Source organism: Nycticebus coucang, chromosome 18 (assembly GCF_027406575.1).
Source record: "Nycticebus coucang isolate mNycCou1 chromosome 18, mNycCou1.pri, whole genome shotgun sequence".
Classification (NCBI taxonomy): domain Eukaryota; kingdom Metazoa; phylum Chordata; class Mammalia; order Primates; family Lorisidae; genus Nycticebus; species Nycticebus coucang.
In genome coordinates this window covers 52,192,400-52,209,059 of record NC_069797.1, presented here as the reverse complement: position 1 = coordinate 52,209,059, position 16,660 = coordinate 52,192,400, and the positions used below count along the sequence as shown (strand labels likewise).

The window sequence follows — 16,660 nt, the reverse complement described above, 5'->3', positions numbered from 1 at the left end:
GCCCCTAGCTCCTGGCCATCACTCTCGCGTCCTCTCCAGGAGTTACTCTGCTCTCGCATTCCAGACCGTTCGAGCTGGAGAGCCAGAGTCCATGGTCCCCGAGCTGTGGGCCGGCAGGGGAGGAGTTAACTCCGGAGGTACCGACTGGGCTCACTGTACCTGCTGCCGCCGCCGCCGCCGCCGCCGGTGGGAGGGACAAGGAAGCAGGAGCCGCCTGGGCGCCCGGAGCGCTCCAGTCTGGCGGGGTACAGCGCAGGGAGCGGGCGGCCCGGCTCAGCGTGGCCCGGGGCGTCCGCCAGGGGGCGCGCCGCGAAGGGGCGGGAGGGGCAGTCTGGGCACCAAGGTCGGGCGCGCGCACAGGTCCCCAGCACATCTGGAAGAGAGCCGCGCCTCTGGAACCTAGGTTGGACGCCGAGCGCATAACTGGAGCAGCGAGCTACCGCGCAGCTGGGGCCCTTCGAGGCGCTCCGGGCACACATCTGGGACCTCGAGCAGGGGCCGTGCAGACAGCAGCTGGACCAGGGGAGGGGGGCGGCGGCTGCACAGCTGGACCGAAGGGGGCGGGGTCCGTCCTGGACTACTGGCTGAAAGGAGGGCCGCGAGCCTCCAGGGACTGGAGCATGGGACGGCGCGCTTGAAGGAGCAGGAAGGGAAAGAAGGGGCCTGGGACCCCCATAGGAAAGGAAGAGAGAAAGGGGGACGAGAGCAGAGGTGGAAGATGCAACTGACTCGCTGCTGCTTCGTGTTCCTGGTACAGGGCAGCCTCTATCTGGTGAGTGGTCTGCGGGGAGCTGCGCAGAGGGGCGGGGGCCTGAAGGACCCGGGGAGAGCGCGGGAAGCTTCCCAGCCCTGAAACTTTCTCCCTTCCCCCGACATCCCAGGGATGGAGGGCGAGACCTGAGGCTGGGGGAGAGGGCGAGTCCGAGGCTGGAGGCTGGACAGAAAGGGTTAATAGGGGCGGGGAGAGGGTGCTTGGCTGGCCCACCCACTCCGCAGCTGGTGGCGGGAGGTGAGACCAGCGCTAGGGAAAAGGCTGGAAGCCGGGTCGCCAAGGGTTACCCGACCTTTTCGCACCTCTTCGCGGCTCTCCAGGACCCCGAAAGAGGATGGGGGTGGGTTGTGAGAGCTGACGACCTACCGGGTAAGGGGGCGTGGGCTTTCCCCCTGACCTCCTGGACCTAGAGAGCCCCGGGCTCTGTGTCCCCAGCTCGCGGAGCCGGTCCAAGAGGGGGGCGGCCCCCGCGTCCCTCCTTCCCGCTCCCTCCCGCTCCTCCCTCCCGCCTGTTGTTTTCCTCTCTTCTCCCGGCTGCGCGCAGCCTGAGCCCCACAGGACCTGGGCAGGCGGCTCCCGCCCCGGGCGCTCGCGGCAGCTGAGCGGAGCGCCCAGAGCCCGCTCCCAGTGAACTGGCTCAGGGCTTTCCAGAGGCCCAGGACGCCTGGCGACCCCACCCCTGACCCCAGCCCAGAGCTTGCCTTTCCCTCCAACCACCTGCCGGCCCTCGCCCCAATCCTGCGGTGGAGAAGCCTCAACCCTACATCTGGATCTGACCCCTTCTCTCATATCCACAATCCCCCGGCTACCACCCTCATTCCACTGCTGGAAGAACCCTTCCTTTCTCGTGGCCACACCTGTGGCCCTGTTCCCTATCCACTGCCACACAGCGGTGACTCTCCAGCACCAAGTGCACACAGCTCTGCAGGGGCCTCCCCTCTCAACTGTCCCTCTACCTCACTCCTGGGGGCCTGGCAGGCAGGGCCAGCCTTGACTGTGAGGCAGAGATGGGCTTGGCCTCAGCACACAGCTGCAGGCACTGCCAAGAACAGGGGGCATGAGGATCTCGAACTCTCTTGGAGCCCCCACCCCCAGCCTAGGGCCACCACTAAATCCAGATGCTGCCCAGATGAGGTGGCAAGCTCTCTTCCAAAAGCTGAACACAAATAGACAGGCGTCTGCCCCCAGAAAGACTTGTAAACTCCCCAGTGCCCCCTAGTTCTGTCCCCCTCTGCACAGCTCCTCCAAGATGCCTCCCCCAGGTGTGGCCTGTCGCCATAGCTAATGCAGCAGAGGCAGGATGACCTTTGGCAGATCCCCAGTAGGGATGGGGCCTGGATAAAACCCTTGTAAAAATGCACATCTGGTCTGTGAGGTTGGGAGCCATGGGGTGTTAATGGGAGGGCTGACCCTATGTGACCTTAGCCTTATGGTGCTGTAACCTCAGAGCCCTGGTGTCCTTATCTGTGAAATGGGAATAAGAACTCCTACCTCATAATTCAAGTAATGTCTTGGCATGTCATTATCATGTTCTCCAGAGATGTGTTTCCTTTTCCATACCCTTGACCGTCATGGGTGCGCCATTCACTCCGTGTCTCCCCTAGTCCTCCTGCCAAAACCTAAACTGAATTTGTACTTGAGAATTTCATTGGGTTCTGTTTTCTTATTTCATTGTCTGTTGATTTTTTTGCATGTGAGGGTAGAAATGATCCTAGGGTAAGGATGATGTCTGACCCAACAGACTAGGAAGCCCTGAAGTGGGGAGCTGGCCTCTCCTATCAAACCAGGGATTCTCCCAGGATAAGAACCAAGCTCCCCTATCTGACTCTGGGCTCTTTGAAGGCAGAGATTATGCCTCTCCATCAGCCTAGGAATTTCACGGAGGACTCCACCTCCCCTATTGGAAGGGGGCTCTATCAACACAAGGGTAATGCTTCTACCATCAGATGGGGGCTCTCCCAAGATCAGGATAGCTTCCCCCATAGATTCAGGACCCCATAAGGGGTTTTGTCCCTGATTCCATAGTCCATTGGGAAGAATTCTTGACTACCCTCAGACTTTAAACAGTGGCCAAAAATAGGACAGTGAGGAGAGGACATGGGGCTGACTCGAATGTCAGAACATGAGATGGGACCACGACACAAGCTAGACATGACTCCCAGCATAAGTGGGGAACATTCAGGGGGCCCTCAGTCCCAAGTCAGAGCAGAAGGGACAGAGCTGGTGGTGGGGGTGGGGGCCAGAACTCCTGAATTCTTTGGGGACAGGGCTCTCACTCTCCTCCCACCTCCTTCTGTAGGTCATCTGTGGCCAGGATGATGGTCCTCCCGGCTCAGAAGATCCTGAACGTGATGATCATGAGGGCCAGCCCCGGCCTCGTGTGCCTCGAAAGCGGGGCCACATCTCACCTAAGTCCCGCCCCATAGCCAATTCCACTCTCCTAGGGCTGCTGGCTCCACCTGGGGAGGCTTGGGGGGTCCTTGGGCAGCCCCCCAACCGCCCAAACCACAGCCCTTCACCCTCAGCCAAGGTGAAGAAAATCTTTGGCTGGGGCGACTTCTACTCCAACATCAAGACAGTAGCCCTGAACCTGCTTGTAACGGGGAAGATTGTGGACCATGGCAATGGGACCTTCAGCGTCCATTTCCGACACAATGCCACAGGCCAGGGCAACATCTCAATCAGCCTTGTGCCCCCCAGTAAAGCTGTAGAGTTCCACCAGGAACAGCAGATCTTTATTGAAGCCAAGGCCTCCAAAATCTTCAACTGCCAGATGGAGTGGGAGAAGGTAGAACGGGGCCGCCGGACCTCGCTCTGCACCCATGACCCAGCCAAAGTCTGCTCCCGAGATCACGCTCAGAGCTCAGCCACCTGGAGCTGCTCCCAGCCCTTCAAAGTCGTCTGTGTCTACATCGCCTTCTATAGCATAGACTATCGGCTGGTCCAGAAGGTGTGCCCAGATTACAACTACCATAGCGATACCCCCTACTACCCCTCTGGGTGACCCTGGGCAGGCCGTGGAGGCCAGACCAGGGCTGCAAGGACAGGCCTGCCCATGCAGGAAGCCATCTGTCTGGACACTGGGCAGGAAAGGGGGTGGAGAGGAGGAGATGCCAAGTGGGGCCAGGACCAAGTCTCAAGTGGCAGGGAGAGGGTCCCAAGTTCTGGCCCCAACCTGAGGCAGTGGAACGATGGGAACCCAGGTGCTGGAGGAGGAGTGGGCTCTCTGTGCAGCCTTCCAGGGATTTTCCATTGAGCCACAGACAGATGCTGGGTCCCCCAGGCCCTTGGACAGGCAGGCCTGTGTGGACCCAGTCAAGTCATGGAAGGATCCTACATGCTTGGCTCCTGCCATCCTGAGAGAGGACATCAACAGGCTATGGGGGCATTTCATTAGTGTGAACACACTGTCACCTTAGGATAACTGGCTGAGACAGGACTTCCTGGGAGCTCTCTAGCCCAGCCAAGTGGGCAGTCCTGGGCCCCGTGCCCTGCACTGAGCATGGCATGAGTGGTGACTCTTGCAGTCCTTGATGTCTTGGCAAATAGACCATGCATCTCCAGCTAGGCCACCCCTTTCCAAAATTCCCTCTCCTGGCAGCCTTCCCCACTGTACCCGCCCTCTTGCTGATGGCAAGGATGGTGGGGTCCTCAGGTGGAAACCCACCTGCGTGCTCTGTGTCTGTCTCCCAGCCTACCCCCCTGCTGGCTCCTTTGGAAGCATCATTGTCGCAGAGCGTGGTCCCTTAATTGTCAGCCTTGCCTGTCAAACTTGAGCTGTCCTGGAGAGGGAAGGTGCCTCTCTCTCAGCCCAGGGGCCAGCAGCAGGGAGGTGGTGGGCAAAGCTGGACCGTGTGCAGGTCTGTTCCGTCGTGTGTCTGTCTGTGGGTGGGGGGAGGGATGGGAAGTCTTGTGAAATCACCTGATTGCTGACCTCTGTGTGCAGAATCTTGTTCTTGGAGCAGGAAATAAAGCTTGCCCCTGGGTACCAGAGTCCACCTTGTTCAAGGAAAGAGAATGCCAGCCAGCATTCCTTAGATGGCTATAGGACATTTGCTGGAGCCCAGAGCAGTTGGACTTCTCTGCAGCCCTGTCTATACAGGCTTGCTATACAGCACCAGGGCTTGGTGCTGTGGACGTGGGGGTGGGTGGCATCTGTCAGAGCAGCTCTGGGAGGAAGAGCTAGTGGGTAGGACAGGCCAGATGAGGGTGTCTCTCCATGCCCAGTGAAGTCCTAGCTCTGTCTGATTTTCCTGTGTGGCCTTGGCCATGTCCACTCTCCTTTCTGCCTTTCTGTCAGTTTCTTCCTCTGTAACCAGTGGTTCTCACATGTGAGTGAGCATCTGAAGCTATAGAGTTTGTTTTTGTTTTTTGTTTTTTTTTTTGTAGAGACAGAGTCTCACTGTACCGCCCTCGGGTAGAGTGCCGTGGCGTCACACGGCTCACAGCAACCTCTAACTCCTGGGCTTCCGCGATTCTCTTGCCTCAGCCTCCCTAGTAGCTGGGACTACAGGCGCCCGCCACAACGCCCGGCTATTTTTTTGTTGTTGTTGCAGTTTGACCGGGGCTGGGTTTGAACCCGCCACCCTCGGCATGTGGGGCCGGCGCCCTACTCGCTGAGCCACAGGCGCCGCCCGCTATAGAGTTTGTTAAAACAGATTTCTGGGTCCTTATTCAGTAGGTCTGGGTGGGGGTCGAATTTCTAATGAGCCCCCACGTCTGTGCTGGTACCACTGGTGCAGGCACCATACTTTGTGAACCGCTCAAATGACCTCCAAATTCCTTTCTGGTTCTGGCTCTAGCTCTGAGGTACTTCTGATGCCTTCTCCTGGGGAGCATCCTTTCAGAGAATCAGAGTATTGGTTTTTTTGTTTGTTTGTTTGTTTTTCAGTTTTTTTGGCTAGGGTTGGGTTTGAACCCGCCACCTCTGGCATATGGGGCCGGTTCCCTACTCCTCTGAGCCGCAGGTGCCGCCCAAGAGTATTGGGTTTTTAATGTGAAAACAAACTAGTGAAATTAACAGGCTGGGGCCTGCAAGCAGCCCTTTCCTTCCCCCACGTGGTAGGACAACCTCCAAATGGATGGCTGCCTGGCCACCTTGCTTGGGAGTTAGTTGGGCCCTTTGGGCCTCAGTGAAGGAAGGGAGAAGTGCTCACACCAAGGCCACAGTGCCCTCTCTGGAGGTCATGCTAAGTCTGCTCTCTTGGACAGTGACAAGGTCCTGGTGGGAGGGTAAAATGGCCTCACCCCTCTTGGCCTTTCACTCCTGCCTACCAGTAATCTGCAGAGACAGTCCCCTCAGACAGTGCAGTGGAGAGCTGGGCAGAGTTAGAAGCCACCTTTTTGCAGCCCTGCACTTTATGAACTGACCCAGAAAGGGCAAGTGGCTCGAGCTCACGCTTATCCCAAGCCTCTTTCCCTGCACCTTACTTCCTGGGGCAGCTCCCGTGAGCACAAACTTGAGACACACCTATCCTCTCACCCTGGCCATGGTGCTTGAGTCCAGAGAGGCCCAGGGATTTAGGCCCTGCCATGGGAGGCCTGGAGCTGTTGGAATCTGGAGTGTTCTCCCACCTGTGGATGCCCACCAGACGTATCCAGGAGCACCTCCCCCGACACTGCGGGGACTACAGTGAGGGAGGAGGGAAAAGTGAAGCTGGTGGCCCTGGACGCCCTCCCTTACCTGGCCTGGCTGAACTCTCAGCAGGACCTGGGGGCACTCTGACCCTCCTGCTCCTATCCTGTGGAGAGCCAGATGCTGCTGACAGCTGGAGGGCCCAGGCTGCCTGGCATACAGTTCTGCTGCACAGGGGGTGGATTCATTTTAATAACTTCATTTCACCCTCACACACACTCTGCCACCTCATCCCTCCTTTTGTGCCTTCTGCAATAACCTGACTGCTCTCCTTGGCTTGGATGTTGCTAATAGATTTCCTCACAAATCTTAATACTTCGGAACAGCCTCTGGTCCCCACCATCCTTGCCAGGTATTTCCTGTGCCTGTTGGTCCTTAAAGTTAAGGAGTCCTTCCGAGTTCGTCTGGCTAAGAAGACACCCTCCTCTGCCCTCTTGGCAAACAATGTCTAGAGTGTCAATTGTGGAGAGGGACCACCGGTCACCAGGAAGTGCTCTGACCTCCCACTCCTGCCATGATACGCAAGAGAGCAGGTTCCTCTGGAAGAACCTCCCCCCATAGCCCCAGGGAAGGTCCCAGTCCACACTCCAACCACTTTTTCCCCCTACTGCCCTTCAGTGCATTCAGAAATCTCCTAAGGCTGGCTTGATGCTTGTAGCATAGTGGTTACAGCGCCAGCCACATACACCAAGGGTGATGGGTTCAAACCTAGCCCGAGCCAGCTAAACAATGACAAGTGCAACAAAAAAATAGCTGGGTGTTGATGGTGGGCACCTGTAGTCCCAGTTACTTGGGAGGCTGAGGCAAGAGAATTGCTTAAGCCCAAGAGTTTAGTTTGAGGTTTCTGTGAGCTGTGATGCCATAGCACTCTACTGAGGGCAACATAGTGAGACTGTCTGAAAAAAAAAAAAAAGAAAGAAATCTCCTAAGGCTGTTTAGTGACCCTGAGATCCTGCTCCCCCATCAGCTCAACCCAGCTGAGGAGCTGCCCCCTGGCGTGGGGCCTTGTCCCTTCTGTCAGAGTGGAGCCTCTGGAAGGAGCCTACCAGCCAGGGGCACTCAGGAGCACCTGGGGCTGGAGCCCATGCCACTCTTGTTAGACTGAGGACCCCCCGAGGGCAGGGGCTGAGTGGCTCAGACTGGGAGTGCACTCAACAGGCTGGAATCTCCCTAAGGTCACGATCTACACTACAGATGAAGGGGAACAGCTTGCTCCCTAAGCATCCCAGTGCCTACAGGCTGCCTTGGTCCTTCAGCTTTGCAGGAAGGTGCTGTGTGGCCTCAGTGTTCCCATCTCTAATGGGGTGAGTCGTCCTCACAGTCTGAGAAGCTATGATAGGTTAGGTTAGGGGGCAGCGATGCTGAGTCTTCCTTTGATGAGGCTTAAGGCAAAATTGAATGAGAGTCTAGGTCCCCACCCCCACTATTCTCCTTCCCTAGGATGAGCAAGCGGGAACTGAGTCACCCCCTTCCTCATCCTTGGCAGCAATGCCAGTGACCTTGCATGTGGCAGACTAGGGTGGTAAGGCCCATTGCGCAGAAATGCACAAGTTGAGTGGGTGGGGAGCTGGGGGAGCATGCTTATGGGGGTGGAGGCAGCTGAAGGCTGGGGGTGGGGGTGAGCAGGGACATGTCTCATCGAGTGGGTATGTGAAGAGGTTTGTGGGACACATGATGAACTGGTTGCTCTGTGTTGGGAAGCGATCCAATGTCATGGCTGGGAGTGGGAGAGAAAAATGTTACTTCCGAAGACTGAATCCTGTAGTCCTGCCAGGAGAACTGGGGGCTGGTGGGACAGCTGAGGAGAGGCATCACCATCCTCACTAGGCAGAGGCAAGATGGGGTGGAGGCGGCACCTGCCGATTATGCCAAAGTCCTAGGGTGACAGCTGACACCATCACTAAGGCACAAATGCCAGAGGAGACCTGGCAGTCACCACTTGGGGGCTGGATTCTGGTTCCACAGGGATTCTGTTTCCTGTTGGCCTGCCAAGCTCAGAGGCTGACCTGATAACAATTCAAGTGAAGGATGCCTAGTTCAAGGCCTCCCAGTTCCTCATCACAGGGCCACCTGGCTAGGTGGTCCCAAGGGACAAGCTAGCCCCTCCTGAACCACAGAGGCTGCCAATGAGCTGGCAACATGGGTGTTGCAGGAAGATGTATCTGGGTCCTCATCCTGGCTGTATAATTTATTAGATAGGTGGCTTTGGACAAATGACATAATCTCCCGGAGCCTCCTTACGTGAAAAACTAGGGGTCTACCGGCCTTGATGCATTGTTGAGAAAATTAAATTAGTGGCCCCCAAAATTATACTTCTTCCTTCGTTTGTCTTTGGAGCTGAGCTTATGTTGCCTTCAGCCTTTCTTCTGGTGTGAATAGATGAAATGGCCCCAGGCTGGAAGGAGACCTGCTGAGTTCCTGGCCTGCTTCTGCCCCAAGATGCATGTGGCAGAGACCACTAATTGTCTATAGTATCCATTCCCATTTTCTCCCTAGTAATGAGATCCTTGATTTTTAGCTGGGCACATGGTTTCTCTGGCTCCTTTGCACCTAGATGTGTATTTTTCTTGTTTTCTTTCTTTTTTTTTTTTTTTTTGTAGAGACAGAGTCTCACTGTACCGCCCTCGGTAGAGTGCCGTGGCGTCACACGGCTCACAGCAACCTCTAACTCTTGGGATTACGCCATTCTCTTGCCTCAGCCTCCCAAGCAGCTGGGACTACAGGCGCCTGCCACAACGCCCGGCTATTTTTTAGTTGCAGTTTGGCCGGGGCTGGGTTTGAACCCACCACCCTCGGCATATGGGGCCGGCGCCCTACTCACCGAGCCATGGGCGCCGCCCTCTTTCTTTTTTTTTTTTGAAACAGTCTCACTATGTTGCCCTCAATAGAGTGCTGTGGCGTCACAGCTCACAGCAACCTCAAATTCTTGGACTTAAGCGATTCTCTTGCCTCAGCCTCCCAAGTAGCTGGAACTACAGGCGCTGGCAACAATGCCCTGCTATTTTTTGTTGCAGTTGTCATTGTCGTTTAGCTGGCCTGGGCCAGTTCAAACCCACCATCTTTGGTATATGTGGCTGGCACCGTAACCTCTGTGCTACAGGAGCCAAGCCCCTAGATGTGGTTATATGACTAAGATCTTCCAGTGACTTTTAAAGCAAGGGTCATATGGCAACTTCCAGAAATCTCCAGACAATTGATACACAGCCTTTCCCCCTTCTTCTTTGTTCCTCTCTCCATCCTTCTGCCTGGAATAGGTAAGTGTTTACCAGAGCTCTACCTGCCATCTTACATCATGGAGATAAGAGCCACACCCTAGAAGTGGCAGAGCAGAGAGCTGGAAGAAGTCTTGGTCCCCGAAAATTTGGTGGAATAGAAAGTTCATACCAGCCTTAGGCTACCTACCTTCACATTTTATAAGGAAAGTAAAATACCTTCCTTATTTAAGCCACTATTCTTTCTTTGGGCCTTCGTCTCTATTTTTTTTTGGGGGGGGGCAGGTTTTGGACAAAGCTGGGTTTGAACCCACCACCTCCGGCATAAGGGGTCGGCACCCTACTCCTTTGAGCCACAGGCATGGCCCCTTTTTTTTTTTTTTTTTTGAGACAGAGCCTCAAGCTGTCACCCTGGGTAGAGTGCTGTGGCATCATAGCTCATAGCAACCTCCAACTCCTGGGCTCAAGTGATTCTCCTGCCTCCACCTCCCAAGTAGCTGGGACTACAGGTGCCTGCCACAACGCCCGGCTATTTTTTGGTTCCAGCAGTCATTGTTGTTTGGTGGGCCTGGGCTGGATTTGAACCCACCAGCTCAGGGGTATGTAGCTGGCGCATTAGCCGCTTGAGCCACAGGCCTTCGTCTCTTGTAGTTAATTCCAGCTCCACCTGAATCAGTGCGTGTGTTTGATCCCTTCACTGCTGTGGACCCTCAGCCTCCTCACCTGTAGAACAGAGAGAATGTTCATGTGTCCTGCCACACACCAGAGAGGTTGTATAGACAAGAATGAACTTCGGAAAGCTCCTCCTCCTCCTCCTTCCTGGCATCCAGGCACACAGCCTCCATTTTTGGAGGTAGAACAAGTTGCTGCTGCATTGCAGAGAGCCCGAGGAGCTGGGAAGGATTCGGCCTCCAAGCCCCAAATTCACCCCCCACATGTCTAGTCCCCATTACATTCTGACACACAATTCTCATTAAGGGCCTGAATGATCCCAGCCAGATGGGATCCTAATTTAATTAAAACCCTTTAATTACCTGCAACAACACAGCTTTGCAAAGTCCAGTGCGAAAGGGGCCTGGGATGGGAGGGGCACTGTTAACATGATAGAGGAGTATCTGTCTTTTCAGCACTCAGGGAACCCCAGGTTGGAGACATTTCTCCCACCCTGATGGGCACAAATATCCTGGAACAGCCAGTGGGGCCTGGGCTTCTGGTTTGGTCCATACAGGGTACAGCCAAGCCAGGAAGGGGAGCAAACTAGGTCCTTGGGAACAGAGTACCAAGCTATTGGCCTGAAGTTGTCAGTGTTGGTTTTGTGCTTACAGCACAGCCTGGTAGGGTCAGGTCTGAGCCCTCTCATGACCCTGCCTCTGTCCAGGACCCTCTGGTGAGGAGTAGGCATGGTCTGGCATCTCCTGAATGGCCTTGCTTAAGAAATAGGAGTCCCCTTGCAGCCACCAAAGGAAAGTCATATGTGTTTTCTTGAGGACTAGTAAGGACACTCCTGCCCCACCCCCACCATGGTCCTGAGCCTCCACCAGCTTCTCCTTGTGGTGGTAGAAGAAAGGAGCCCAGGCCAGGCTACAGCCTGCCAAGCCTTGGCAAGGATAGACTCAGAAACCCCGACTTGGGAGCTGGGCTATTTTGTGGACATCATACATGACTACACTTTCTGCCCTCACTTAGTACTTATTCATTCAACAAATATTATTTAATAAAACCTCTGAAAGTTCTAGCTGGTCTCTGTTGGGCCAGGACATCCAGGTGAAGAGGTTTCGATTCCCATTTAGGCCATGGTCTTAAAGGAAGAGAAATGTTCTGTTGGAATCGGTGTGGTATCAGTGGCTGGAGCTGAAATAAGAAATCCCCAGAGGAAGGACAAACCCAAAGGGGAAGAGCTGGAGCCAGTAGGCCCTGTCATTCCACACCCCCAACTTCCCCTTCTGTATTTTACTTATTGAATGAGCATCCCCCAATACCTAGCTTGTTCTCCTTCCCTTCCCAGCCACTTCTCTTTTCTGGAATCCTGCTACAACTCCCCACTCCACCTTGCTTCCTCTGTTATCCCCTAACATCCACAGCCTCTAAAGAGCCACTCCCATCTCTGGACTCAAGTGCATCTGGAGCACTGTGTCCCTGCCAGCTTGGGGGCTCTCAGAGCAGGAAGTGTGGAAGTGCCCTCTGAGGCCTAGGAACAGACTGGAGACTCTTTGAGGGCAGGGGCTGTATGACCCCTGCACACTGGTCTGGAGTCTCCCCAAGAAGGATGGCACTTCCTCTGAAGTGTCATTAATCAGCCACCTGGGAGCAGGTGTCCTGGCACATCCAACTCCACATGGGAGATGGTCCCTGCCGTGTCTCACTGGACAGCGTGCTGAGGCGTGATCACAGCCCGCTTTCTGCCAGCATGGGAGAGGAAATGGCAACAGGAAGACAAGCTGCCGCATGGTCTGCACTCCGGCACCCCAGCTCCTCCGGGCTGGAAGAGCGGGTGGGGCGGGAAGGGCGAAGGCAAGAGGAGAGGGTGGAGGCCTGTCAGCACTGGGACACCCCTCCTCCCACCTGTCCCTGCTATTGTATTTTGTCTTCTCTAGCAAGGTCTTCAGAGACCCATTAGCTCCTGGAGCATGGTGGTGGGCAGGTCTCACCGCATTACTGAGTTGTAAGAAATCTCCAGGCCTTCTGGCTCCTAACCCAGTAACTTTTTTCCATGATGTCAGGCTTCCTCTCCCCGGAGCCTCTTCATGGCTGGGCAAAGAATGGCCTGCTGGATCCTGGGGAGTCTGGGTTGCCCTCACCTCGGGGTGAAGGTGAGGCCATACTCAGCTCTGATGTGTTTGGAGAGAGCTGGGTCTCAGCCTTATGTGGCAGGTGGTCTTAACCTAGCCACCTTGCCTCTTTGGGCTTTGGAGAGTTCTTCCCCCACTTGCTCATGTAACTATGATGAGGGATGAACTGGCCTGGTCAAGGGTGAGTACCATGTCAGTGTCTGATTGTGGCCTCCCACTTGGCCCACCTGCTGGGGCACACAGGCATCCCAGGGAAGGGGAGATAGCTGGTTTCTTTTTTTCTTCAGGGTAGACTGTAGCATGGTGGTTGAGGACATGGATTCTGGAGCCTGGCTGCCTGCACTCAATTCCTTGCTCTGCCACTTCCTTACTGAAGATCTTGGACAAGTTACTGAACGTTTTTGCGTTTCAGTTTCCCCAACTGAAAAGTGGGGATACTCGCTCCCTCTCAGGGGGCTGTTGTGATTGAACATGCAGAGCAGTCAGAAGTGCATGTGGGCGGCTGGGGCAGTGCTCAGGACTAGTGCGTCACCATGGCTCCCGCTGCAGCCCGTCCTGCTCCTGCCAAGCCTCAGTGGGCTTTAGCATTCCTTGCTGCAGGAAGAAAACCCTTAGGAAAGGCCAGAAGTCTGTCATGTCTACAAAAGATGACACTTACGGGTGGTGCCTGTGGCTTAGTGAGTAGGGCGTCAGCCCCATATACCCGAGGTGGTGGGTTCGAGCCCGGCCCGGCCAAAAACTGTAAAAAAAAAAAAAAGATGACACCTGTAAAAATGAATCTCCTTTTGTTTTTCTTGTTCTGGTTGCATTCCTACTGCTCCTTGGGCCCAGAATCCCCTTGGGCGGGCACTCCAGAAGCCCCTTTCGGCGCCTCAAGTGGTTTCATCTGAGTACTTCCCTCTGAACCTCCACCCATAAACAATACAAGGCTCAGAGAATACGGGTGGCCACAGGGTCTTTATTTGGGAGTACATAGTCAAACATAGCAAGAGTGGTCTGCCAAGTGGACTCTCCAGGCCAAGGGCATCCTTCTTCCTTTCCTTGCCTGGAGCCCTGGGTTCTGGCCCCACTGGCCCACCCGTGCACCGATCAAATCCAGCTCCCTCCTTCCTTACTCACCCATCCTCATCACCTCCACCTGCAGTTCGGAGGCCCCTTGTTACCTCCTGTGAATGGGTGTGTGAAACACATCCCTGTCTTGAACTGCACCCTTGATGATGAGGATGGTGTTCTGCCACATGGTGCATTCCCTGAGGACGGGGCCCCGTGCAACCCATTTCTCTCATACTCTGAGTAGGGCCAAGAGCCTGAGGTATCCCCAGGGCCTGGTCGGTAAATCTTGTTTGACTCACTTTCTTTTTTTTTTTTTGCAGTTTTTGGCTGGGGCTGGGTTTGACCTGCCACCTCCAGCATATGGGGTCAGCGCCCACCCCTTTGAGCCACAGGCGCTGCCCTGGACTCAATTTCTTTTGTGGGAATCTTTCTCAGTGACGGGGAGGAGGAGAAGGGAAGAGACACAGGTGAAGAGACAGCTAAACTCTGCCAGGCTGCACCAGCAGTAGAAGAGAACAATTGTGGTTTTGGTAAACAGAGGGCAAGTGGGGGATACAGGAGGGTGGAAAGGTATATAAATGCCCCATTTACCAGCCTGGGCTGCTCCCGGGCCTGGGAGGGGAGGGCCCTGCTGCCACTCAGTCAGGCTCTGCCATCTGCCACGTCTCAGCAGAGATCAGAACTGGAGGGTGAGGTAGGCAGCTTTTGTATTTTTCCTAAATTCAGCAGGATCAGGCTCAAGATGTCACTCTGGTGAGGACTGGAGATACAGAGAGAAATGTCTAAGAAAATGGAAGCTTCTATGTTCCAGGAGGGAAGCACAGGGGGAAGGAAAGGAAAAAGGAGCAGAAGGAGGATGGCGTAGAGAAGATGGGCTTAATTTAGCAGGCAGACAACCATCATTGTTTGGCCTCTCAGAGGGCAGAAACAGCTCGAGAAACAAGAGTTCCTGGGTCCCATGTGACTTCCTCTCCCAAACACTTAAAAGAATTATTAGAGACAGAATCTTGCTATGTTGCCCACACTGGTCTCAAACTTCTGGGCTCAAGTGATCCTCCCACCTTGTTCTCCTGAGTGGCTGGTACTATAGGCTCAGGTTGTTGTCCCTGGCCCCAACCCTTATCTTTGTACCTACGAGCCAAAGTGGTTCTGGTCTGCCTTTCACCTTCCTTTCTGGAATGCCTGATGGTCTAACTTTTGGGGATTATAAAAATGATGACAGCAAAGATCACAAACAAATAATGAAAGAGCAATTTCCAGGTGAGCAAAAGATTTGGAGTAGGCTCTTTCCTGGGACTTCTGTGGACTCTTCTCCTCCACATGTTATAACAGGAGAGACTAGAGGCTTGCAGACACCAGGCTAGCCAATCTTGGATGCTTTCTCCAGAGTGAATCCTTCTTCGGAAGATTTGTGCACTCCCAAAGGTGCCCATTTCTATGTCTCATCACAGATTTATATTCCAATCCAAGAAATCCTAAAAGGAGACGGACTCAGAAAACTACATATGGAAAAAAAAAAAAAACAGAGCACATATGGCTTAGTTTAGAAAAGCAATAATAATGACACAACAATAACCATAACATTAATAATAGCTTACCTTTCTAGGGCCATTGTTCAATGCCAGGCACTGTGTTAAAGATGCAACGTATATATTCTCATTAATTCTCCACAAGAAATCTATGAGCTATACCCATTTTGCAGATGAGAAAACTAAGGCTTACTCAGGCCATTGTTTTGGCCAGGATCACAGTGATGGCAGGAGAGGAGAGCCAGGCTCCTAGACTCCAATGCTGTGCTCACCAGACACTGGCTGGGCTGGCCCTCAGTGTTGCCTGCGCTCTTACCAACTCCTCCTCAACAGCTAGTTCAGATCAGGCCTCGGACTCTCATGCTTGCCCTGGAGCTCTCAGCCACTGAGCTCGTTTCCAAAAAACATGCAAGGCACTGATGCAAACTTGCCCAACTTCCCAGCATCAGGCAAACTCACCTATGTCTGTAGGATTCTCTTCATACCCAGAGGGAAATTGTCCCTATCCAAGCCCTTTCCCCTCCAGCACGCTCAGAACCTTATGATATAGACTCTTCCCCCTTTACTGGACTGTGGAGCTTTATTTTTTATTTATTTTTTTGAGACAGAGTCTCACTTTGGTGCCTCTGATAGAGTGCCGTAGTGTCATAACTCATAGCAAACTCAAACTCTTGGGCTCAAGAGATTCTCTTGCCTCAGCCTCTTAAGTAGCTGGGACTATAGGCGCCCACCACAACGCCTGGCTGTTTTTTAAAGATTGGGTCTCACTCTAGCTCAGGCTCATCTTGAACTCACGCAATCCACCTGCCTTGGCCTCCCAGAGTGCTGGGATTACAGGCATGAGCCTGGAAGGACTGGCCAGGACTGTGGAGCTTTAAATGCTTCCTCTCTACTGGACTGTCCCATCAGTTTTAAAGATGCCTGCTACTCTTTCATTCTATAGGAAAAACTTAAACTCTCCCCTCTGCTCACTGCCTCCTCCAGCGACTGTCCCCACTTTGTCCTTTCTTTCACAGTCATACTTCAAGGCTTGTCTGCACTCCTTGTCTCCACTTCCTTACCTCCCATCCATGCCTCACCTCACCTCAATTGGGGCCCCTTTCCTAAAATGGCCCTGGCTAAGATCACCAGTGAATTCCATGTTGCTGCCTCCAATGGGCATTTTTTTTATTTTCTCTTATTCGACAGCATTTGACACCTTTAATGCTTTTTTGGTCTTAGTTCTCTAAGTTTTGTGTTTTCTTTCTCTAGATACATCTCTGGCCTCTTCTCTTTGTGGCAAATCTTTCTTTATCAGACTTTAAATATAAGAATTCCTCAAAGTTTAGTCCTTCGTCTCCTCCATCTCAGTGACCTAACACTCCAGGGTTTCAATGACACCTATAAACCTGTATCTCCTCCCCAAACTATCTCTTGTCTCAACTTTTCTTTCCCCTCAACCTCTCTTCTGAGCTCTAAGCTCATAAATTCAACAACCAAGTGATAACCTCCATTTAGATTTCTCAAGGTATCTCATAATCAATAAGTAAAATAAAATCAATGACCTAATTGCCCTTAAGCCTGTTAATCTTCCCATGGGTGTCTCTAGTCTGGTGAATTCCTCTGTTCACACAAGCTAGAAACCTCTTCGTCCTTACTCTATCCAATTCATCAAGTACTGCCAAATTTGC

The 16,660-nt window shown here is 53.7% G+C and overlaps 1 protein-coding gene across 1 annotated transcript; it reads left to right on the top strand.

Moving 5' to 3' along the window:
• Window positions 1-353: 353 nt before the first annotated feature.
• On the top strand, window positions 354-4,647 carry NXPH3 (neurexophilin 3). The gene is made up of 2 exons (XM_053569227.1): window positions 354-772; window positions 3,072-4,647. The coding sequence occupies exons 1-2, from the start codon at window positions 719-721 to the stop codon at window positions 3,774-3,776; spliced, it is 759 nt and encodes a 252-aa protein (XP_053425202.1). The 5' UTR covers window positions 354-718; the 3' UTR covers window positions 3,777-4,647.
• Window positions 4,648-16,660: the final 12,013 nt, after the last annotated feature.

Bases quoted from the DNA above. Each gene is read 5' to 3' on its own strand.
- NXPH3 (XM_053569227.1), top strand. From the start codon at position 719: ATGCAACTGACTCGCTGCTGCTTCGTGTTCCTGGTACAGGGCAGCCTC. The intron at 773-3,071 runs GTGAGTGGTCTG...CTCCTTCTGTAG, and splicing joins TACAGGGCAGCCTCTATCTG to GTCATCTGTGGCCAGGATGA.